The sequence below is a fragment of the Ciconia boyciana genome, chromosome 6 (assembly GCF_034638445.1).
Source record: "Ciconia boyciana chromosome 6, ASM3463844v1, whole genome shotgun sequence".
Taxonomy (NCBI): Eukaryota; Metazoa; Chordata; class Aves; order Ciconiiformes; family Ciconiidae; genus Ciconia; species Ciconia boyciana.
Genome location: NC_132939.1, coordinates 11,705,066 through 11,730,030, shown reverse-complemented (window position 1 = coordinate 11,730,030; position 24,965 = coordinate 11,705,066). Strand labels below are relative to the sequence as shown.

Here is a 24,965-nt window from a genome sequence, read left to right as displayed (position 1 = left end):
ATTACCTCAGGACAGAGGCCCCACACCTGAGCACACTAACGGCCCAGCTGGTGAGCCCTGCTCTCATGAGCGGGGGAAGGCCCCCACGCCCACGGGAGGCCCTTATGACCTCTCTCCGGCCCCTGCAGGCCACGATCTCTGGACACTCTACCTCCTCACTTACCTACTGCAACTCATTTTTAATCACTCGCTACTTTCTCCCGCGCCCGCTGCAAGCCCAGGGGCCCCGCGGCGCGGAGGGGACGCCCCACACCGCCACGGACGGGGCGAGGGGGCAAACGGCGGCGGCAGGGGCCTCCCCCGCGCCCAGCCCGCCCTGAAGCCCATCCCGGCCTCCCCGGGGCCGGCGTTTCCCGCCGCTGCTCTCGGGAGCAGGGTAACGTGAGGGGGGGTGGCGACGGCCAAGCACCGTTTACGGCCGCCGAACGCGGGGCGCGGCAGCGGACGGGACGGACGCTGCGTCTCCCCCACCGCTCCTCGTACGCAGTCGATAACTGCGCACCTCAGCTAGGCGAGCCCGGCACCAGGCAAGCCTGGCGCTAGGCGGGGGAGCGCGCCGACGGCAGCCGCGCAGAGCCGGCAGCACTACCGGGGCGAAGGCGAGCGCGGCGAGGCTGGGCCGGCTCTCGCGAGAGCGGCGCCGGCGGCCATTTTCCCCATTGATTGGCGGTGGCGGAGGGGGTGGGGGCTGTGGCGCTGCCCTCGCCGGCTGGGGCGGCGGCGGAGGAGGAGGATGAGCCGCTGGCGTCCCCCCGCCTCCCGCTGCTGACGACGACGCTCAGCTCAGCCTGCTGCGGGCCCAGCGCCGCGCCACCGGCCATGGTGCCCAGCGAGGAGAACCAGCTCGTCCCCAAAGAGGTGCGGCGGAGCGGGGTCAGGGCGGGGGAGCCTCGGGCCGGGCGCCGCAAGGGGAGGCGGTGGTGGTCCCTGCGGCGTGCGGGAGGCCCGGGGTGCCGGGGCCGGCCGAGGAGGGGGGTGGAGGAGGCCTGGCCCAGCCTGGCTTGGCATCGCTGTCTCGGTGCGAGGCCCGGCGGGAGGGAGGGCCCCTCTTTGTGAGGGGGCCGGGCAGCCCTTGGCCCGCGGGGGGCCGGGGTTTAATGGTGCTGCGCGGGGGAAGGGGAAGCTTTTCCGTGTGGGCTGGCGTGGGGAGGAGGAGGCCGGGGCCGAGCCTGGGCTGCGCAAGGCCCCGGAGGCGGCCGGAGAGTTGCACCTGTCTGTGTCGCGGCATGCGGGGAGGCTGGCCTGCGTGGCGGCGGGGCCGGGCCGGCGGCGCCTGCGCTCGGCCGCGGGCCGGGCTGCTGCCCGTGTCGGAGGTCTTGTGCGGAGCCCTCCGGGAGGGCAGCCCGCCTCCGGGCGGGGGGGAGCGGAGGCTCCGGGTGAGGGCCCTGAGCTGAGGGGGCAGAGGAGAGAGCAGGCCCCGGCCGCGAGGCGGGTCTCTGGGTGCCCGAGGGCGTCCTCGGTTGGGGGGAAGGGGCCGGCGTGCGACATGGCAGCCGGGGGGCCCGCTGCCGAGTTTGTGGGGCGGCTTCGTGCCTCCCCTGCGCCGGTACGAAGCGCTGCAGAAAACAGGCGGTAGTGCCTGCGGTGGGTGCCGGAGAAAATGTGGCCCGGCTCAGCAGTGGATTGAGTTTCCTTTATTGTGGGCCCCTCATCTCTTCGCTGCTGCAGGAGGAAGGGAGAAGGCTTGTTTCTGTCCGTAGGCTAAAGATAAGAGCCTGCGTGAAAGAGGAAGGCTAAGCCTCTGTCCTGCAGCGATAGGCAAATGACACGTGTCAAGTAAGAGCGATACTGTTCAGGGCAAGGAGTCTTCGAGTGATGGCGTGAAATGTTGGAAACAGTTATTCGTAGAGTAGTATTAGCAGAAACTTTTATTTCATGAGCAGGTACGCTTCCATATTCAGCCAACTTTTCTGACAGTTTTACCATTCTGATAAACTACTCAAACCTTTCCTGTTGTTTTTCATTAAGTGTCAGTGGCGTGTTACATCTACCTGTTCCATCGTGTATTCTTACAGGAAGCTTTGTGGGGCAAGGACTTAGAATTTGTAGAGTTTAGCAAAAAGAAGTGATGATCTTTAAATGATATCCTTGAGCATAACTGTGAAACAAGTACCAATACAGAATTTTAGAAACAATTTTTTGTGCATGCAATTGTACAGGTAAGTACAGGATGTATGTAGGACAAAGGTAAACTTTACCGCTTTATTTGCTTTCTTGAAATCCAAAGGTTTAAAGGACTATGTTAAGTCTTTTTACAGGAAAGAGAAATCTCCAGAAACTTCAAACAAGGGATGGCATGTAGTAGCTAGTGTGGTTAAATATTTGCTTTAAAAAAGTAATCTCAAAAAACATAAGACCAGGGATAGAAGATAGTAGCTAGTATACTTAAATATTTCATTTTAAAAACAAACAAACACTGAGATAAAGTATGCTGGCAGGAGAGACCTTGTGGCATTAGTTGTAGTTAACTGGAACAGACAAGGTGATTAATAAAAGCAGTTAGCTGAGGCTGTTTCTTTGGTTATACGTATTAATAGTATCCCTGTTGGCTTTGAAGTTGTATTCAGAATATATGTATGATTCAGATGTGTATTTTTAACTGACTCATTGGACTAGGACTTTGAATGCACTTTTATCTGTAGGGAGGGGAAGTATGGGTAAAGGAAGATGAATACATGTTATTATATCTATGGATATCTTAAACATACAATGTGAAATCTATAAACTTTGTACATTGATAACCCTAGTGTGAATTGCTTTTTCTCAGCAAGTTTTCTCAAGTTCTTTATTGTGTCCCTATGCATTTTGTAAGTAAACGAAACTGAACAGAATATAAGAAAAATCAAATTGAGGAGGAAAACAGATTAACTATTTGTGTTAGACTGATCTGGTTATATATATATGTTGTAATAGAAGTTTATCTTCAGCTTTTCCAATGTTTTTCAGTATATACTTATTTTTATTTCAGTGATAGGAAGTTTAACAAATCTTATGCTACAGCATTCACATTAAGTCCTTCTGAGATTCATTAACAGTCTCTTTGCAGAGAACACTGATTTATGGGTAAACAGAATTCTCCAGGTCTCTGAGTTCTCAACAGCCTTCTCCTAAATATTTCTATTATGCCATTATCAGCAGCTGGAGGCAAAGCAGACCGTTTGGAGTTTCAGTTCTGCCCTTTAGGGGTGGATAAAGGATTACAGTTCATGGTTTTTGTCCCTTCCCAATGGGCTGAGTGGTATCGCTTGTATAGCTCACTGTCTTGTGCTGTTTCAAAGATTAAACTGGGATGTGAACCAATGTCTGCTAAAGATGAGTACACAACTGTATTTTTCCTTTGCATTCCAGTGTAAAAGAGCAAGAAGAAATGCAATGTTGTTTGCTTTAGGCCGATCTGGGGAATGACTAATCATCTAAAGGAGTGGATGGGAAAAAGATTTTGGTTTGTGTCTACAAGCTTAGGTGATGCCATGGTAGATGTGGTAGTAGGAGGTATCTATAACATTAACAGCCTCTGTTTTAAGAATGGTAAGATAGGTATTAGGTTGTTTATAAGTCTTCAGTCTGTGTTGTGTGTGTATATATCTGTGTATGCTAACAGGAGCTTAGATTGCTGTTTTTAAAGTATATTGCATGGATTTTTTCATTAGCTTTTGTAAAGAGTAATAGCATGTTTTCATGGATACAAAATACTAGTAGTTTCATTGCTGCACTTAGAATATCTTTTATTAGTCTCTTATGAAAATTTTTCTTCTGGACATTGCATAGGTTCAGCTGCATCTCTAAAGTACAGGTAATCAGGGCCTTGTTATTTTCTCTTGCTCATAACTTTGGCATAAACTTCTTTTTCGTTTGGAACAGATGTATTAAAGCAGTTTCTAATAACCCAGTGTTGGGATTTCTTTCTATATTAAGATTTTTGCCCAAGTTCTACAGGCATTTAATAAATTCATTCTTGCATCCCTACCACTGCCTAATGCTTTCCCAACTGTTTCTGTAACTGTGTGACCAATAATTCCTTATGGTGGGGACAATGAGAATCCCTGTTCACTAGATTTGGGGTTCAGTGTGAACTGCTCTATGTTCTTTTTCCTTCAAATCCTCAATTCCTTTTCATCTGAAAGATAAGTCATTCAATTTAGTCGTCTTTTATATGCAATAAATTAGAAGGCATTGAGTAACATACAGGACATTGCTGTACCCTGGTAGTAAAGGCTAAGCATGTGCTTTAAAAATTGCTTTGCTATTAGGTGTCAATTTTTTCCCTATTAGTCTAGTAAAACAGTAACCCTGGGGGAGGGAGGGGGAATAGTATAAGTAAGATAATAATGGAAATAAGTAGAAAATGGTGCTGTTGGAAGGGAAAACACTTCTATGGCTTTCAGTGTTTCTGAGAGGAAAAGTAGACCTGAAACTTATTTTGGGCAAATCTACCTCAAATAGAAAATAATAAAATTTTCTAATCAACAAGTTGATGAGAAAGTTAGATGCATATGTTTGTTTACTGGTAATGTAAGTGAACTTTACTAAGTCTTTTCTTGAAAATCAAGATGTATCAGAACTTAGTGAATATTGCCCAGAATCGGTCAGAATATAAAAAGTATGTTCTGCTATGAGGTTTTTGAAGTGTCTGTGCCACTAATTAAATAAATGCTGTGCAGATACTTTCTCAACGTGTTCCAGCATGAACTATCCAAAGTACACCTGTCAGAATAAATATATATATGCTTTGTACTTGTTGCCATTAACTCAAAAGTAGTGCGAGTTCTCTCTCAGCTAACTAATGTGAGTCTCTTCATCCCTACACTAATTAATCCATTTTAATCTTCTGCGTTGAACAAATAAAATATGTTTCTTGATGGGTATTGCTCTGACTTCTTCATTAGAAGAGCAAGAATCTGATTAAGGTATTTTGCAATTCTGTTTAGTAAAGGGATGCTGTTCCTTTCAGTGCTGGTGGCATCCTTGTTCTTTCATTCCTGTGTGTTAAGAGATTCTACAAGTGGTTACAGGTTGTGTAATTTATCAGTTTTTCCTGCTTTCCTTCTGGTGTGCTCCATTGTAAAACATAAAGGTATGATTGTGACAAATAGAGAGACTGACTACTTCATTGGCTGAGCAGATATTCTGGAAATCAAATTTAGTAAACAAACAGAAAATCCACACTGAATTCCACCAAGTCACTTGTTCCTCGCAAACAGACACTTTCTGAGTGATATTCAAGTAGTAATTTAGTTTGGTGAATTCAAGGTATGAGAGTAGAATGCAAGATTTTTCCCTGCTTAGTTCTGCCACTGGGCTTCTCAGTCACAGTTTAGTTCTCCTTGCTATATACGTCTGGGTATTTAATCTGTAGTATAAGAAAGATGATCAGGATAATTATCTAATAGCACCTTGAGATCATCTGGTGAAATTTTTTTGCCTAAGAGGTACCAACTACCTCTTAGGTGGTACTTGGTACTGGAACCTCAGTCTTTAAATGCTGCTAGGTAAAGTTACTTTTCAGTAGCATAATCTGACAACTAAATAACATATATCACTTTCTTTTTCTTTTTTTTTCCTGCGGTAATACATTTTGAACGTCATCACAAACAAGAAATGCAGTTTTCTGTAGTGTTTTGTGGGTCACTGGTGATTAAAGTTTCTAAATCAGATGAGTACAGTAGTATAAGTATAATCCTTAATTATTTTTTTTGTGCAGCTACACGGTGTTTTTTAAACTAGTAACGAACTTTTTCCTAAGCTGTGAAGTAGTTATCTGGAGGCAGAGAATACTTTAAAGATCTGTCAGTGTTACGTTCTACACTGTCTTTGAGCTCAGCATTTCAGTATACAACAGAAAAGTTCCTAGTGCTTTGTTTGTTGCTATTTTAAAATAAAGTCCACTAATTCTATTTCCTGTTGTTTTTAAAAGCTAAGTACCTGTGGATTTAGATCAGTACAGCCTTGTGTCATAGTTTTAAAATATGACTTGTCCTACCACACAAATACTGATGAAAATCATTATTATCCAACTTCCTTTTGCTGATAGAATGTATTGATATTAATATAAGATTAAAACTTGCGGACACTTACTGAAATAGACCCGTACATTGACTTTGTGTTACCTTTGACTTACATGTTTTAGTCCTGTCAGAATTAAACTTGGGGGGAGGTATTTTAAACCTTTTCCCCAGTACAATTGATACAGCAATGCACTAAAATATGTACAGATGTTCATATATCCAGTCACAGCTCCACTCTTTCTGTTCTATTTGAAAATGTATTGGGGTTTATGTAAGAAACTAAGTGTGAAAGTTACGTCTCTAGAGAATTGAGTGATTGAGTTACATATACATATTCAGCCTTTTTATTCAGTTTGAAAAAGTTTTTTATTCGTTTGTGAACACTTAAAGCTGATATTTTACACTTTATCTCTGTGAGAGTTAATGTGGTATACCTTCAGGTGAGCTGCCTATTTAGCACTTTGTTATTTTCTTTTTGTCTTGAACAAAATATTCCCCAAACAATGCCACTAGTAACTAAAGAACCGATAATTGAAAATACTAGTAAGTCTTTAAATTTTTTTGTAAACTTCTGATGAAATGATAACCAACTGATCACAGTTGCAGCCACTGTGAAGTGTGTAGTATTTTCTTTGTTTTTTGAAATGTTTGGCATGTAATCAGCTTGCACTGAACAAATGGTCTTGCACAGCATCGTCAGATGAAATAACTTCTAAAAAGGACGTTGGCCATGTTCTAAAAAAAATTAAGGGGTAAAATTGGTAAAAATCACTCAATGCAATTTAATCTTTGAGATTGTGACCACAACGATACTTTAGGTGCTTCTGAAAAATGACAACAGATTATTTTTAGATTGGCAGTTCTGTGAATAGCTTAGAACTGGTTATCATGCTGCAGTTCAGGTATATCTTCTCAATAATCAGATGTGATAAAAGCCTTTTAAGTAACATTTATTATGCATGAATTCCATAGGATTTGTGAATGCTCTAATGTTGAAGCTCTGTGAGACATATACTTGATGTACTATGAAAGTTTTCACTGTAAATAATGTCTGAAAACAGATGTAAACAGCATTTTTGAAGAAGTCTGGAAGAGTGCTGCAGGAGCTAAAGGAATGGAAGGCAGGTATGTTTACTGATCTGTATAGGTATTGTGTTGAGATCAGTAACAATGACTGAAGGAAAAGAAAAAAGAGCAGATATAGCAACTTATACTAGTACCTGTTTTCTGTAAATAAAGTATTTTCATCAGTTAATATATGGAAAAATCTTCTAGGTCCTTCCTCATATATACATTGTCATATCTATACCTTCTATGGAGACATTGTGCTTCAGAGTTCCATGTTGTCCCTGGAGCCCTTTGCGGTAGTGGTAGGGGATAGAGTTTATGCCCAGGCTTCACGGGTGCTTATGTTCTTAACTGTTATCCTTCATTCTGTGCGATGTTGCTAGAGAACTACACAAAGAATTCGTGCTGACCCACCTCGCTATTCAGCTTCTCTTTATCCTTCCCCAGCAGCAGGTGGACAGTTTAAAATTAGAGAGTTATTAAAAAGTTAAAAATTACCCTTCTATTCACATCTCTTAATCTCTAAACTGTAAAAAATTTAATTTTTTAGCATACATTTGTGTTGGTGATTTTGTAGTGAAGTAAACCTTCATTTCAAAATTGTCCAAAAAGAGAAAACTCTTATTATTTTTGCTCGGACTTTAATTTGTTTTTATGCTAATGTTGCATTTGTAACAATCCAGCAGAAAGTCCTTTAGAATATTAGCAGCATAGGAAAATGTTTCAATAAATTTCTAGTTCTGTACTTGAAGGAATGGAGGACAAGTGTGAAAGCACATCCACTGCTTCTGTGACTCCATAGGAAACAGATGATGTGATTATAGGTTAATATATGAAAGTATAATAAGTATCTCATGATGTTCTCGCATCTCCTTTTTTCAGATTTTTTTTCTGAAGGAAAAACAAGGAGCATGGTGATTAAGAAGGTGGAGACAAGATGCAAACAAAAGGAAGCCATATAAAGATGAGGCTGTTTCAGATCTGAATGTAAAGTTTGTACTGTAATGAATGTATAGAGGCTGGCAGATAGTTTGCAAATATATAGAACTTCATTTACATTTGATTGTCACAATTATTTTAGCCTGGTTACAAAAAGCCTTGGAAATTAAACAATTCAGGGGTATAGGATGAAAGATAATACAATCAGTTGAAATTATAACCTTTAAGAATAAGAGAGTGAAATACTCAAAATGTCCAGTGGTTGAGTTTTAAAATCTATATAGTTTTCTCTTAATCTGTTACTGCTGTGGATGTATTCTTTGTTACTGCTTAATTTCTTTAATTTAATAACAGGAAACTTTGTTAGAGTTCTTGTGTGATCTGTAGGCATGACCAGGAAATATTTGTACTCTTTCGTTATTGACAGTTGCTACGTTTGATTTTTAAGGGAAGTAGTTAATCTTGAATCACCTTAATTTACCATATTTAAAAGCCCATTAGGAGATATGTGTAAGAAGACTGGTTCTTCAAGATGTTCTTAAGTAAGACATATTTAAAGTCTTTTAAAATGCAGAACTTATATGGAAAATAGCCTCTGTAAAACTGAAAAGTAAATGTTTTGATCTCTAGTTCAGCTCTCCCCAGACACATGCCCCTCCACCATATCCTTTTCTGTAGTCTTTTGAATACCCTGGGTACATGTACTTATCTCTGGCCCCATACCAACTTTTTCTGGTTGTCATTTCTATTCTTTTATAAATGCTTTTTACAAATGACCCAGTAATCCACTGTAGTAAGAACAAACTCTCAAAGGTAAATGCTAGCCTCATAACATACGCTTTATTTCTGAGGCATAGTGTTATTTTTGGACATGTTTAGAAAGATGGAAGTATTAGACTTTGAAGTGTGTATGTATTATAAAAATTCTTCGTCCATATGCATTTTACAGGAGTGACAGTTAACAGCTGGCATGTAACTCTGTTTCAGTGAGGTGACAAACACTTGTTGGTTTTGGTTTTGATTTTTTTTTTTAATTAAAATTTTGTTGCTGGAGAAGCATTTCTAAGGAGGTGGTCTTTGAAAACAACAAATGAATCCATGGTCTACATGAGGTAGAGAAGAGAGTAAAACACATACCCCTTAGTCCCAAAAGGAACAAGATCCCAGAGGCCCTGCTACAGAATTTTATTTTATACCTCTTCTCCTCCTTTCTGCATTGGGTCATCCACCATAGGAAAGCATTGTTAGGGTTCATTTAGCCAGGGCCACTAGTCTCAGTATGGCCACAGCCTTCTTCCATGATCTGCAGCAGTTATCCTGTATCTACAGCAGGCTGGAAAAAAGGGTGAGCATGGGGTGAAGGCAAAAGCAATAGGATTGCTGCAGTAATGACATTTTTGCTGTTCTAGGCCATTCAGGGTAGAAGAGGGAGTTACTCCTTTTGCCTTGTGAGCAGCACTGACATTTACAGAGACTCATACCTAAGGATGGAGGGTGTCATTTTAATCTTTCAGGATACCAAAGAAAGTTGCACTATGTCCAGATGGTGTTGGTATTTAGTAATTGAAGTATTACTACATACAATACATGCATTTAAAATACTACCACTGCTACTCTGCTGGTACCGTTGTATTACTTGGTCCTTTTCCAGGGGGGTTAAGGATTCTGTTGAGAAGCTAGAGGGCTGACTCGGGTTAGAGCTAACCAACTGAAAAACCAACCAGAAATGATTAATTTTAAGAAGGATTAGCTATCTGAGCCTGTTCAACATGTAGCTGCGTGACCGATTGTACCAGCACAAAAAAGGGGACAGTGTGGGGATGATAAGAAGCAGGTAGGAGCAAGGCTGCTTCTTCTGGCAGCAGTTGCAGCTATTCAAGCTTTAACTGCTTGTATAACTGAAGTATTGCTGTGTTCAAAGTTTTTAGGCTTCTGTGTATGTGTGAAGTGTTATTAGTGCACTGTAAATTCATCAGTCTTACATGCTGACTTTCCAAAATAAATGGATATGTTCGTATTATTGTATATAAGGGTATCATAATTATTTTTTAATTGCAGTGGTCTTAACAAAACAAGGGATGCAAAGGCAGGCAGTCACCATGTCCTGTGGGTAGACCAATGCCCAGCCAATTCTCAAGCAAAGATGGAACCTAACTAAACCTCCTCTTTTCCCTTTTGTTGCTGAGCCTGGCGTTACATGGCATGGAATATCTCTTTGGTTAGTTTGGGTCACCTGCCTGGTTGTGTCTGTTCCCAGCCTCTTGCACACCCCCAATCTATTCGCTGGGGCAGCAGAGTAAGAATCGGAGAAGGCCTTGATGCTGTGCAAACGCTGTTCAGCGAGAGCTAAAACATTATTGTGTTATCAGCATTTTTTCAGTCACAAATCTAAAACACAGCACCTTAGGGACTTCTATGAAGAAAATTACCTCTACGCCAACCTGGCCCAGTACAGACCCTTTTGGTAGTTTTCCTTCCTATTTTCCAGTCTTGTTCCTAGTCAAGGGGATAGACTGAAAGGGCTTCCCTAAATCTCGTGAATCCTTGATGTCCCAGGGTGGGGGGGAAGGGGAGGGGATGAAGGTTCAATAATTAGGAAAGTGGTCAGAGTCAGGGTATATATTCTTGAATGTAGATAGTATTTTAGGCTCAGTGTGAAGTGTGTTTTTTTCCTCGCTAGTAATGGGACAGAAAACCTCTGTTTAGTTTCACTAGTTTCAAAGCACAGTTGTTGGATTTTGCCTGAAGTCTCTCCAGGTATAATGAAGAATTTGAAGTTGAGGATAAAGTATGTTATTCAGGTACTCGCAAACCTGATACCGCTAAGTCAGCCAGATTCAAAATTAAATGATTGTGTCTAAAGGTCGTTCAGAATTACTTTGCCTTGGGAAATGCTCCAACACAACATATATCAAGTTAACAGCTCAAAATAATTCTGTTTATTGAGACCTCCTGGGAACAGCATTTAAAAAAAGTGTATTCAGTTTGCCACAAGTATACTATAAAATGCTTCTTTGTAAAGTATGTTTTGGTTCAGGCATTTGTAACAGAATTCGAAGTGCACTGTTCCCTCACTAACTCAAACTAGGCTGCAGTGAGGCACCTGTGTTGAGTAACAGCTCACAATGCTCTGACAGAATTAGTCTAATAAGCTGTCTTTCAAAAATAAGTTGCTTCTCTCCTCTAAAATAAAGCCAAATGCGAGTCCAATTCCTCTTTTCTTCAGTAGATGAATAACTACAGTAGTGTCCAAAGCCACAGAGACCACCTGCTCAATGCTTTGCTCACTCCAAGGACCTTCATCATCCCTTGTTTACTTCCCAGGGGAGTGACCTGCTCAGCTGGCTGTATCAGGGAAGCTGGCCTGCATAAAAAGAGCTTTGCTGGGCTAGGAAAAAGCATTCAGTGTGACTAGCCCAGTTGGGTGGAGAAGGGAGTTGTGGGCTGTAAGGACTCTGAAGTCCATAGTTCAAAATGCACAGGGTAAAGAGAGTTTTTAGAGTGGAGATGTAACCTAGCACTCTCTTGATTCTTCTCCCCTTAACTTGCTGTATATTTGAAAGGTCTTTAGCCTTCATATTTTGTGCAGAATGCAGTGCTGTCAGCACATATCCAGTGTGGTGTTTAATGGGTTGGACCTCTTGGAATAGGTGAAGGAATTCCTGAAATATGGTTGTGGTTTCTCAAGGAGCTGGTTTGATAGCAATTTGTCATTGCTGAGAAAGAGAGTTGAAACAAACTTCTGTTCAGTTGAACTGTAAATAATGTCTGAATGTTTCTATGCAATTATACTTTAGTAGTAAAAGGTACCAGTGCAGACTACTTTTTTGTGATTGAAGCTACTGAATTTCACTTTATACTTGTAATTGCTGGAAATGCGCACCCAATCAGTTACACAAACTTGGAATGCACACCCCAAAGTTTGACCAGCAGTAATGTGATAAGCAGTAGTCACTTGTGTACATTTCATAGGGTAGTCTTAAGGTGCTGAAGCTACATGAAGTTTGAGAATTGCTGTCTTAGGCTTAATCGTCCAAGTAATTTTGTTAATGTAAGCATGATGTCTGCCGTTGCCACTCGCTACCGATCTCTTTGTCTTTCCTCTGTATTGCAGTGATTTGTGAGAATTATTTATAGGGTGTGGACATGTAGGAACTTCTCTACTGGTGATCATTTTAAGTCTCAATAGGCCATTAACTTTACTTGGCAGTGAAACTTCACACATCTGTTATTTAAACTCTTGACCTGAAACTTGTGATTTTACTTACTGATTCATGCTGTCAATATTTTTGCCTGTTGGAAATACTGGAATTTAGAAACATTGGGTAGAATCTACATGAAGTTTGAGCTTAGCTTTAGGTTTCACTTTCAATCTCTGAATATAATTTTATAAAAGAGCTGAAGCAGCAGTTAAAATCTTGGGAGAATCTTCTGTCATTTGAAAAATAAAATATGTTTGTATTGGTTTGTCCTCATAAGGTTAGTAAAATGCTGCTATAGAATTTTAATGAACTCAGTGATTCAAAGCTGAAAAATAGCAAGCCACATCTAAATGCAGTGTTAAAACCACTACAGTTTTGCATTTGAATGTTGTTTTGACAGTTCTAGTAACACTGGAATTTTTTTTGTTCCTCTGTTTTCAACAAACACAGAACCTATATGGTCAAAGCTAATGTCTCAGTCTTGCAGATGGCACTAATAACAATGCTTCCTTTGTTAGTATGTGCAGAATTACAGCTTGAATTACTTCAGTGCTACAATATGCTTTATACTCTGCAACTTACAGATGCAGATCTTTCATGTAAAAAAGATGAAATATTTTTTAGAAAGGTACATGGGGTAAATGCTTATGTAAATGGCGCTCTAGAATGTCTACCTATGTCAGATCTGTGTGTTGATTGCATGTTTGTGTGACAGTCTTTTGCATGTCTGGTCTAACACATAGTCAAATCTTCTATATGCAGGTTTGGGAACGTCATCTTCTTTCTAGAAATGGAAGAGTGTAAAAGATGAAGTGACTTGGGATGAAAGTGTCAGTGTTTCAATATTTGTAAAAGGTTAACATTTGAAATTGCAATTTCAAATATTTATTGACCAAAATATTAGCTTGAGAAGACTTCTGTGGTAAAATAATCATAGGATGGTTTCCCAAATTGTAGCCTTTAAGTAGCAGTCTGCATTTGCCTTTTTAGATGCTTATGCAGTTGAGGGTCTGCAACTTATTTTACTAAGCTAGTCATGGCATGCATACTATGTCACGGCATGGCAAAGTAGCAACATCTAGCTTTGAGGACTTTCCACAAGTACAGAATAGATGTGCTTGCTACCTGAGTAGTTGCTCTTATCTCTTCTGAGGAAAAGGCAGTAGGATATTTTTGTATGTACCTATGAATACCATGTGTATGTTAGTTTGAAACCCTTGAACTATGTAGTTAATATGCTCATCTATTTTGTGAGGTGTAATAAATAATTGGTTTGGTGAATTCCAGAGTCATTTTTATCAGGGTAAAATTTAGGCAGCTTTATGTATAGTACAATCTTTGTTCTCCTAATTGTACTTTAAAGCATAAATTCCCATGGTGAAAAGATTTCTGTAAAATTCCCGTTTCTGTAAAATGTAGAATTGAACTAGTGGTTATTATAAAGTATATTCAGAGTGGTAGAGTGAATGCTTTAATTGAAAAGTAGGGAATGCTGCATTTGAAAGATTGATACATCTGTGTGATTTTGTGGTTTGTCTTGTCAGAGCAGCTGAAGGCTCTTAGTTACTTCTTGAATTCCTGAACATCATATAAACAGTATGATTTGTAAATTTGATTTGTTTGATGTGTTATGTGGAATATTGAAAATCAACTTTTGCCATTCAGAATTTGTTTAGAGTGAAATAACTCTTGAAAATCTTCCAGCAGTCCTTTACTGAGAAATCAAGAGCTGAGAACCCAGCATAAGGAACCCAGCTCCTTATAAAAGGAGCAACCTGTAGATTTTTCTGTCCAGTTCAGGTGATGCCTGGAGCCTGTCCTCCCCTTCCACCCTCCACTGCATGCACGAAGTAAAATAACACACTAGAAAATTACACATGCCCCTGTGTATACTGGACTTAACTTGCCTGTCTCTGGAGAGAGGGAGTTCAGGCAGAAATAAGGGCTCTTTGGAGACACTGATGAGGAGGAAAATTGGAAGACATAAGTCTTCGGCAGAGGGTAGTATACCTGATGGCTATCATAAATCAGCAGTTTCAAAATTATGCTTCCGGGACTCTATTAACCTTTAAGTCACTTTAGCAAAACATATGTAACTTTCAATTGAGAGCAGGTAAAACTAGTAAGCAACAAAACATTTAAATTGTGGTGGTGTTTGTTTTCTGGGGTTTTGGTGGGGGTTTTTTTTGTTTGGGTTTTTTTTTTAATTTTTAAAACCTCTGTCAAATCTGAAATTACAAACTGGTGTATAAAGAAAACAATTGCTAGATACAATTACTAATCTTGAATTATTAAAACTTCAAAACTGGAACTCCAGTTCTCTGTATTCAAAGAAAGAAATCTCGCCTTATGTGTCATCCTGCTGAGAAGTAAAATGCAATCGTATAATTTGGGCTATTTTTGTAGGTCATTTGCTGGGGCAAATAGGTCACATCAGTAAAGATTATGTCAGTATTATATGTTTTGATAATCTTGACTGAGGGCGCAGTTGAAGAAGTTTGGAAAAGAGCAGTGATGCTATTAGCATCTTGGTTCTCACTTCCTGTTTTTCCTTTCTGGAAAAATACAAAGTGCAATGCTTCAGATTCAGAAACTAGTTAATTTGATGTTTGTCCGTAGTCAGAAAACAGTATGTACAGGTAATGTTTATTGTTGCATTTTTGATGGTACAACAGAAATACTAAGGCAGGCTTCCCTAAGAGTATTAGGAATAAGAAAAGTCAATAACTTTGTCTCTTGATTACCTTCAGCTGCATACTTCAAAATGGGTTCATATTAATAAAAACTTTCCTACAGGAAATAATTCAGGCATGAAGAAACAGTTTCATACGAAACTGGACAGCTTCATAATTTATAAATGCAATAATAAACTGAATTACAGGGTTATATGCTAAACTTGCGCTTGAGCCATTTGAGGTAAAATGTTTACCTATATCTGGAGGGCTTTTTTAATGTAATGAAGGAATTTGTTAGTATGAATTTATATATTGAATTGTTGTTTACATTTTCTTATCCACTCTCTGCTTTTTTTACTTTATGAAATGTAGTCTGTCATGTATTACAACTTAACTGACATTTTATGTAACATTGCTCCTATGATAATTTCAATGTTAAAATAGTGTGCGCTGAACTTCATGTTAATAGAACTTGTTGTTACAATATTTGGAGGCTATTGCTTTTAAAGTTATTCTGTGAATGGTGGTTTGGAAGTCGGTAATAACATTTTGCTTATACTCTAAAACTGACTTTATGCAAAAAAAAGTCAATTTACTATTTTAAAGGATTATGACTTATTAATTTTGTTTTTATATACTATAGGATATGTTTTGGAGTTGCAGACAAAGTATCTTTGCTGAAATGAAGAAGAAATTTTCACAGGTAGACAGATGAAATCAACTTTATAAAATGATAACCAAGATACATAGTAACAGCATGATGCTGTAGCTTTTGTTTATTTCTTAACATGAGCATGAGCTATTGAAATTCTGTGCATGTTCTTGAATACAAAGATTATGTACCTATTAAATGCAGTCTTAACAGTAGAAGCTTCAAATTGAGTGTGTTTATATGGTTTTACACTGGTGTGTGTGTTTTTGGCCCTCTAGCTTTTCATAAAAAAAATTGAATTGTGTAGCTGTCATATCAGATTATGTAATGATTAAAATTAAGTTTTGTGTTTACTTTGTGGACTCAGTTTGATAACAGCCTGTCAAAATAGTTTAGAGGCCTATCACTGGCCAGTACTGCCTTTTACACTATTTTTATAGTAAAGTAGCCACAAAAAAGATGTTTGCATTGTTGTCTGATAGTTCAGATGGTATATGTGAATGCTTGGCATGAATAGAGTTGGACTGAGGTTATTTTTGCTTTATCTATTTACTATGAACAACTTGAAGCAGGGGCAGTGCGAATGATGGCTTAATACCCTTTGCTATACTAACCCTGAGTTAAACCAGTTCAGTCTGTCAGAATTACATCTGTGAACAAGGAAGAGAGGATTTGTCTGACATGAAACATCCAGCAACCCAACCAGCAAATCTTCTGTAATCTTCTATAATTTGTTCTCTTAATGTTATTTCCATCTGTCAGATACTGTGTGTCTAATTATTTTCAGTAGCAACTCTAATAGTTGGAGTCCAATAGTTGTGAAGTCACAACTGATTCACTTTCAAAGGTAGTAGAGAAAGTGTGAGTAGGAGGAGTTGAATTTATAAGTATTTTCTGCAGAGAGGAGGGGAGTTAAGGTGTTGGTTATGTAAAGGCAATAGGACAACAAGCAATTAAGTCTCCAGTGGAGAACTTCTATACCTGACGTGCTCATATACAGTAGCAGGTCAAGTTGTAGGATCAGTGGGAATCCTTAAATCTGAGTTAACTTGCATTTTCCTAGATGAAGCTGTATGAAGAGCAGCAAATGCCTCTTAACCTCTCTGCACTGTTCTGTAGAGGAGGGTGGGCTTCCACCCAGAGCAAGCTGCTACCATTGCTGGGGAATCTGGGTCATAAGTGTAGGCTGATCTTATGAGTTTGGGTTTTAGCTGCTGCTCATCATCTCCAGAAAAATCAAGAAAGTAGACCACTGAACTGAGCCACAAGCTTCATCTTCTCTTTTGTAACCACACAATGAAAGAGACAAATTGTGTGCTGCTTGTTTAGCCAAAAAAAATTGAAGAATGAAGCTGTGCTGGGAAATTTAAAGGAAAGAACCCAGGAGAAGTAATCACTGGTGAATTTTAGTCTACTCAAGTACAGCCCTGTGTGCCTCTGTGGGTGCTGTGGATGAAAGTGAGGATACAATATGTCAAAATTACTTTGACTTCTAAATTGTGTTTGCTTCTTAATGTGTGGTTAATGTTTTAGGAATAGTTTTGTCTGTCTTCTTGGAAAGTAGTTCATAAACCTAAAATTCTGTAAAGATCAACTGTATGAAGGTGAAGTGTTGCAGATTTGCTGGAAATGGTGCCTTGCATATCTTTTTGAGCATGCAGTAAATGAAGATTTCCACACAGGACATTACATTTGATAAACTTAGAGAAATTGGACTTCAAAGTCTTAAGAAAAATCACAGTCTAAAGCAAATGTAACGTAATACAGATTGGGGGGAGGTGGTTTTATTTGCCCTTCTCTGACAACTTTTTTTCTGATGATGATAGGAATAGATGCTGCAGTCAGCTAACATTTTATTTTATAGTTGCCTGAAGACTATCAGCTGATCTTGAAATTTTGGGAAATGAAGGGATGCAGCATCAGCTAAAATGTTTCTGTTCCTTTTTAAAAGGTTTGGTGGTGTAAGATCTCTCATAAGGGACGATACCACTTTGGTAGTGATCTGCGTTGTGAGGCTGGCTGTGTAGAAATACAAGGGATGCTGAAGTTGCTTAGATGTTCTTTCTTCTGGCATTCTCTAGAAGATGCTTATGACGTGGCTGACAGTTTTAGCATGAACACAGTTCTTGCTATTTATTAATGCTTTTATCCACTGAAAATCATGATAGCACAGCATGTATCTTTTTGCCTTTTTAGGCGATGTGCCCTTTAGCCATGGACTAAGATTTGGGTGCTCTGACATGCGTTACTAATGCTTTCTGTGTGTTACAAGATGAAAAGGCTGAGTCCTTGGGGACTAATTATTCCATTTACTGACCTGATGCTTTCTTGTGTGACCTGTATTTAAATATTAGTTTTTCCTGATTGTTCTACAACTTTGGATAATTGAGAGAATTAATTGATTGTGCTTAGATCTTTGACTTCCTGGTTTTCAGTGTTGGAAAGTGTTGGGAAATGCCATTTTCTTGGCTTTTCTGATTTCAGATATATTGAAGTTGCTGTTTAAAATCTCTTTACTTTGTCTAGTAGCCATTTGGCAATGTTAATTTTCTTACTCTGTTCAGGCAGAATTTCTCCCGTGACTCATGCACCAGTGGATTTAGTAGAAGAAAGTTGGTGGCTTGATTATGAAACTTTTTGTTCAATGGTTAGCTTCCAAGATTATTTGGAAGCTTGCAGATCTTCTGGGTTGCATTCCTAAAAATCACAAAAGGTATACTTCTAACTCAGCAGGATTTATGATCATGTCAAAGCAAAATATGAGCTTGAAGTGGTGATTTGCAAGTCTGTTCCTGATTTGAAGCAGTCTTCTATCTGCTTACTGGCTGAAATTCTGTGCAGAACTTGAGCAGTTTATCTCTCTACAGTGATCCATCCATCCAAATTCCTTCTTGTTCTATAAAATTGAGCTTGTTTTTACATAGGTTTTCCAAAACTGGAAGGTTATTGATTTTTCTTATGCCTGCTTTCAAAAATAAAGTCCAGTTTTAGGATCTCTAGGTTGTAAGAGTATACTGTATTTTACTGGTGAATTCTTGTTTTGATTTTTCAGTTAAACTCCAAAATGTTTTCAGCTTTACTCATGAATTGTTGCCTGCTGTCATTTCAGGTGGAAAGTGCTGCTGAGGAACCCAGGGTGCTGTGTATAATACAAGATACCACAAATTCCAAGACAGTAAATGAGCGTGTTACCTTGAACCTGCCAGCTTCTACACCACTTAAAAGGCTGTTTGAAGATGTGGCTTCAAAAGTGGGCTACGTGAATGGAACTTTTGATTTGGTGTGGGGAAATGGTGATAATGTAACCGATACGGTATGGCAAAATGCTTTTTATTTCCTCTTGATAGCAAACATTTAAATCTTCACATTATAGAATAGTGCTATCTGTATTGCGTAGTGCTCATTTAATTCCTGGGAAAAGGTGTTCTCATTTAATTCCTGTAAAAATTTGTAGTAGGTGCACCAGAGCAGACTGACACCATTATTTTGATTTGGCTGAATTTTATTTTGTATTATATCTACATTTTAGTCTCAAAATGTGCTCTTAATTGATATATGTATTTAATCATTAAACGAAAGGAACTAATATGATCATTCAGATGTAATGCTAGTTTTCATTATCAGTATGTATTTTTAATAATACCCACTATAATTAATGTCGTCTGTTTCCTGTGGTCTTGTTTGAGAAATGTTTTCTTCTGAACAGAAGCATGCTGTGTGGTGACTTTCCATGTTTCTTATACCTATCTGAATTTATAATACAAAAAATTTACAATTAATATAACTTCTGTGCTTTATTGTAAATTGGTGTTGGTTTTAGTTAATATGATTTCTATAGATACACCTGGAAAACTTGGTAAGATTCCTTAAGAAATAGATGTTAGTTTATTTCAGGTCATGTTTATGCTTGCTGAACTTTTTTTTTTTTTCCTTTAAAAAAAAAAATATGCAAGCTAAATAGGACACTAGATAGGTTGATATTCTGCAAGAAACTTGTAGACCAGTGTCTTGACTCCTGACTAGATTAACCAACTTCTAAGTATTTAACTGTACTGTAATACTTAATTTACGCTGTTTCTTAAACTGTTCCCAAGTTCTTTCAGTTTTAATGATGAGTATGTTTTGTTTATATTGGATAATTATTTGTTTTCATTTCATCTTAGTGTGTCAGAAGCTACTTCAAGCAATGTACTTGGACGGAATCTGTTAACTGTGTCTAGATCTATTTTTTTTAAAAAAAGTGTTGGGTCGGTTTGTTTTTTTTTTTTTTTTAGCAGACTCCAATAGATCAGAACAGTGACAAAACTATTCTTGATGCCGGTTTTGAGCCAGGGAAGAAGAACTTCCTGCATTTGACAGACAAAGATGGTGAGCAGCCTCATATAATGCCGGTAAGTAAAATCTCCGCTCAGCTACATAAGCTATAGTGTTGGGGGGAGAGAGATGTATGTTCTGTGTATTGCTCTTGTGAGATCAGAAAATGAAATTAAATTGGGCTGTATATTTCATACAATAATCTTCAGGAACCTTCTCAACAGAGTTTTAGACTACTGTTTTATACTTCTAGGTTTCTCCTGAGTAGGACCAATTCCATTAGTAATGATTTGCTGTCACTTTTTATTCATGCTTGTCAAATATTTATGTAATGCTTTGCTATGAGTAATTTTTTAAGATTATATAATTAATTTGACATATTTAGAGATAAGTCTTAACAATACAGGTTTAATCATATACCTAATCCTTTTCCTCTGGGTGTTTGAAAGCAATATTAGGCCACTCTGACAGAATTCTCAGAAATGTCAGTCCTGTATCAGGTAACCTACAGGTAACAGCAGTTACCTACTTCCAAATTTACCTTTAAGAAAAAAAAAATGTAAAAGAAGAGTTGTCAGTGTTGCTAGAAGCAACTGTCTGCCATAACAAAATATTTGAAATTTCCTATTTCTCAAATATGTGATGCAGTGAAAGATAAACACAGCCGCAGTTTATTTAAATCAGGGATTGGACAGACTAGTGATATATTAAGATTTATTACTCAGCTTTCATGTCAGCATAATGCTGGCCTACTTATCCTTTATTGTGGACTTAATTACCTGAAAAGGGAAAAAAAAAAAACAACCCACATTTAAATAATTGTGCACAAGGTCAGAATTTGAGGGTGATTCTGAAATAATATCGAATTGTAATTTTTATACCTGGAAAAAAAAAAAGAAAATCTCATTCTGTATTTCAGTGCAGAAAACTTGAGACATAGGAGATACAACAAACAAGCTTGCAATTGAGTATGCTTTATGGTACTGTATTTGATTATACAGTATTCTAAGGGGCATTTGCTTCCACTAATACGAAGAACAGTTTCTCAAGGGGTTGAGAATTTGGAGGGCAAAATTAAAGTTACTCAAGCAACTGTATATCTGCAATTTTGTAACATTTGTGTGATACGCTGGCAAAATTGATTTCTTAGCCACAAGAGAAAGAAGTAAAACTTGTAGGTGCTTCAATAAAAATTTGTTGTCTAATTTTTGCATAAAATCAGTGTATTTATGTTTTTAGGAGGAGTCGGGTACAACAGATGACAGTGCGCAAGACAGATTTATAGGCCCTCTTCCAAGAGAAGGCTCTGTTGGCTGTACCAATGACTATGTCAGTCAAAGCTACTCTTATTCTTCAGTCCTGAGCAAATCAGACACAGGTACAGTGTTCTCTCTTGTAGAGGCAATGCTAATTCATAATTATTTTAGCATATTTTCAAAAATCTTGAAGTGCTGCTACTTGAAATAAATTGCAATTTATTTAAAAAAAACCCCATGTCACTACTACATCTTCCATCGTGTTTTCTACAATATTCTCGTATCGCTTTGGGAACAGATGAGCTGTATCCCATCCTTTTCTTACTTGTGACAGTGCAATTCAAACTCTCTGTTGGGCCCTCGTTTTCAGTTTTAATCTGCTGCTGTGTCCCTAGTTGAGTAGTCAGGATTGTATTACCGGAAAGTATTCACCTGAAGCTGAGTGTTCACTCACAGCATAATGAGTACTTGATACTCTGTTATAGAGGGGCTGTTGCCAAATCTCTGCGCTTCGTGTGTTAACTGAAGTCTTCCTCCTGTAGCCCCTGGTTGCAGTTTTCTCTGCCTGCACCATGATTCCCCTGGTTTATCCTCCTCTGCCTGGCTCCCCATCAGCAAGTGGAAACTCCCTCTGGAAGGGAAGCGCAGCTCTGCCTCGCAGACAAGTGCCAGGGCAGATCCCAGGAGGCTGTCTGGGTGCCTTTGCTGCACAGGGGGCAGGAGGAGACAGCAAGTTACAGCTCAGTAATGAGATAAACTCCTGATACTAAATTTGGTGAGCAGACACAAAGACGACATTCGTATTACACCAATTCATGCGTGCTCAAGACTTTTTTGAGGGATAAGAAAGTTTTATCTGCCACATACCAGTTTTTTATTTAATGTAGTTATGAAAAGATCATCTGTATAGAGTAGAGTAATAAATAAAATACACATGTTCTAACTTGGTCTCTTCACGGAAAATGCCTGTGTTTTGCATGGAGTAGCTGCCTTTTCATTACTAGTAGGGAAATGAGATTTATTTTTTTTTAATACTTACTAAGAGCTTCAGAGTATAAATAGGCATATTTAATTTCTTTATTACACTATGCTTCAGTATATGCTGCTTACTTATCAACTATTGTTAATATTGTATATTTAGGAGAAAATCTTAAAATTACAGTAAGATGAATATAAGTAAATAATTCCCGTTTCACCTAATAAAAATGACACTGATTTTTAGTATCTGTTTTAATTGGTTATTATGGGAGAAGGTTTTAGAAGATACATGTGCAAGGGCACTTTAGAGTTTGGGTTTTTTTTTTATAGTTCTGAGATTGATAGTACAAACCAATGCAGATACAAATTATATTTACATTATAACTAGGATATTTTTAGTTGACATCAGTCAATAAGTAAGCTAGTACACAATTGTTTCTTTAAAAATTCTAGTTTCTTCTGTAAAATGTTTACATCTACTATTAAAATATTTACAGTTACCTACATCCCCATTGGTGCAGTATTCAACACTAAGTATTGGTTGTTATTGTGAAACATAATTTGTGATCACTGAAATAGCTTTGTGTCAATTCAAGGAAATTATTTCTGTTGTGTAAACTATTACTCTCTATTGCTCTTCAGAAATGAGCAATTGTAATAGCTCTCAATTTTTATAGTGTAAATAACAATAAATGACAACAGATGGATGCAATTCTTAAATGTTATCACAGAATTGTTTTCTTGTCAAATGTTTTAACTCTTAGTGATTTCCCACCTTTTTGCATTATTTCCATCTCATTCTTCTTGTATATTTAGGTTATGTGGGGCTAGTAAATCAAGCAATGACTTGCTACTTGAACAGCCTTCTACAAACACTTTTCATGACTCCTGAATTTAGAAATGCATTATATAAGTGAGTATATATAATCAAAACCTGTTCTTAAATTTGCGCTGGTGTATATTGGTAGGAGACCCTTTTGAATTCCTCCTCTCAAAATTTCCTTGTTTGGATACTGAAAAGCATGCTTGAAGTCAAGCTGGATAGACTATTATAAATTATATCTGCTTAAAAGCTTCAGATTTTTAGTAAAATACTAAGATATGTTACTGGTTCTGGCATGGACAAGCTTTTTAATGAACTTGCCCCATCTTGAAAACATCAAACTTGAAATTAAGTTTGATACTAAGTGCAGTTCATCTCTGTATTTGTGCAGTGAATGGCTTCAAAATTATTCTATTCATGTTAGATTTGTACATTTAAAGAATAGTATTGTCATTTACTGCAGAAATGGAAAGCAATTTCATTTGACTTTTCCCAAGAAACAGCTTCAGTTAATGTCTGTAATCTGGCAGACCTCTTGAAATGTAATAAATGTTGATTTAAATGCCTTTTTGAGTAATGTTTTCAAAGCATTTTTAATTGTCAAATCTTGTGTTGTGAATAGATGGGAATTCGAAGAATCTGAAGAGGATCCTGTGACGAGTATCCCCTACCAGCTTCAAAGACTGTTTGTTTTACTGCAGACCAGCAAAAAAAGAGCAATTGAAACAACAGATGTTACACGGAGTTTTGGATGGGATAGTAGTGAGGGTAATACGCAGCTCTTAAGCTTGTGCGATTTGCTTCAGCAGCTGCCTGTTAGGGGCCTAAACTGCTGTTGATAGGGAAAAATACCAGAATAATTAAAAATAATTATTAGAATCCACTTTATTTCAATGGAAACAAAATAGCCTAAATGGATACTTTGTTGTGGTGTGTGTTTGATTTTTGTGAGTTTGATGTCTGTGAGTTTTAGGCTGTTAAAGTAAAAATCATTGTATTTTTGTAATTAAGTCATCATTACAGTTGTTAATTGTTTCTAAAGAAGTAGCTCTTTATGAGAAACTTGTGTCCATTTTAAATCACAAATGTCAAATGCATGTGTTGCACTGAAGTAGAAAATAATATGGATAATTCAATATAAACAAACACTGTATTTGTCTTTTTGACACTTGTGTAGTGTAATTTTGCCACATAACCTGCTGATTTTTCCACGGAGTAATCACATGATGATAAGGAGTTGGATTTCAGTGTCCTCACACTTACAAGGAAAAAAAAAATTGAGTTTTAGAGAATCAGCGCAAAGTGGGAAATAAGTCAGAACCAGTTTATTTTGTAACAGTGCATATTAGCATTTCCATATTTTTTACATATTCTTGCTTATGTATGCAATTCTTGTTTATGCATAAACAATGTGAGCAAGTTGGCTGCTTATTTTTCTGACTTAACTTCAATTGAACACTGGCCCAATAGTGAATAATGTAGTAAATAATAGGTACAGACTTAAACAAATTGGTAGCTTTTTAGGAAGTATTCTCAGGCTACAGTCAGTATTGGGGCTAATAACATCTCCTGCTTTAATTTAAATTTCTAACAGCATGGCAGCAACATGATGTACAGGAGCTTTGTAGAGTCATGTTTGATGCTTTGGAGCAGAAATGGAAGCAAACAGAACAGGTAATTGTATAAAAACTTTTTTCCGTTCCGTCAGCAGTGTGGTAATGTTGTGGGGTTTTGTTGTTGTTTTTAAAGGATGATCATGAAAAATGTTAACTGAATTTTAAACACAAGGCTATTGAAAGTCTGCAATAGTTGCCAGTTTTCTTGTTTGATGCAATAGTTAAGCTACTATAAGTATGACTTCCAAGAGTGTGTTGCCTCTGTTTTCCTCCCCTGTTTAGAAGTGGAATATTCTGAACTCTGGATATTTAGTCTTTATTTGAAGCACAGAAAGTGATTGTGTAACTGCTCTTCTGTGATAGCTTCCTTGCTGTCAGTATTTATTAGGCTACGTTGCAGGCTCTTGCAGCTCAAGCCCACTCTTCTAATGTAGGAG

At 38.3% G+C, this 24,965-nt stretch overlaps 1 protein-coding gene across 5 annotated transcripts in view; it reads left to right on the top strand.

Moving 5' to 3' along the window:
• Window positions 1–661: 661 nt before the first annotated feature.
• Window positions 662–24,965, top strand: part of USP47 (ubiquitin specific peptidase 47) — a 61,556-nt gene continuing 37,252 nt past the window's right edge. The window contains exons 1-10 of one of the 5 annotated variants that reach the window (XM_072864939.1): window positions 715–858; window positions 7,067–7,130; window positions 7,956–8,060; window positions 15,533–15,592; window positions 18,651–18,854; window positions 19,816–19,932; window positions 21,095–21,233; window positions 22,906–23,002; window positions 23,535–23,680; window positions 24,507–24,586. In XM_072864939.1, the coding sequence (XP_072721040.1) occupies window positions 15,536–15,592; window positions 18,651–18,854; window positions 19,816–19,932; window positions 21,095–21,233; window positions 22,906–23,002; window positions 23,535–23,680; window positions 24,507–24,586 (840 nt within the window). In that variant the 5' untranslated portion in view covers window positions 715–858; window positions 7,067–7,130; window positions 7,956–8,060; window positions 15,533–15,535. Of the gene's footprint in view, window positions 859–7,066; window positions 7,131–7,955; window positions 8,061–15,532; window positions 15,593–18,650; window positions 18,855–19,815; window positions 19,933–21,094; window positions 21,234–22,905; window positions 23,003–23,534; window positions 23,681–24,506; window positions 24,587–24,965 lie in introns of all 5 variants that reach the window. The other 4 variants (XM_072864938.1, XM_072864936.1, XM_072864937.1 and 1 more) reach the window with 4 other exon arrangements.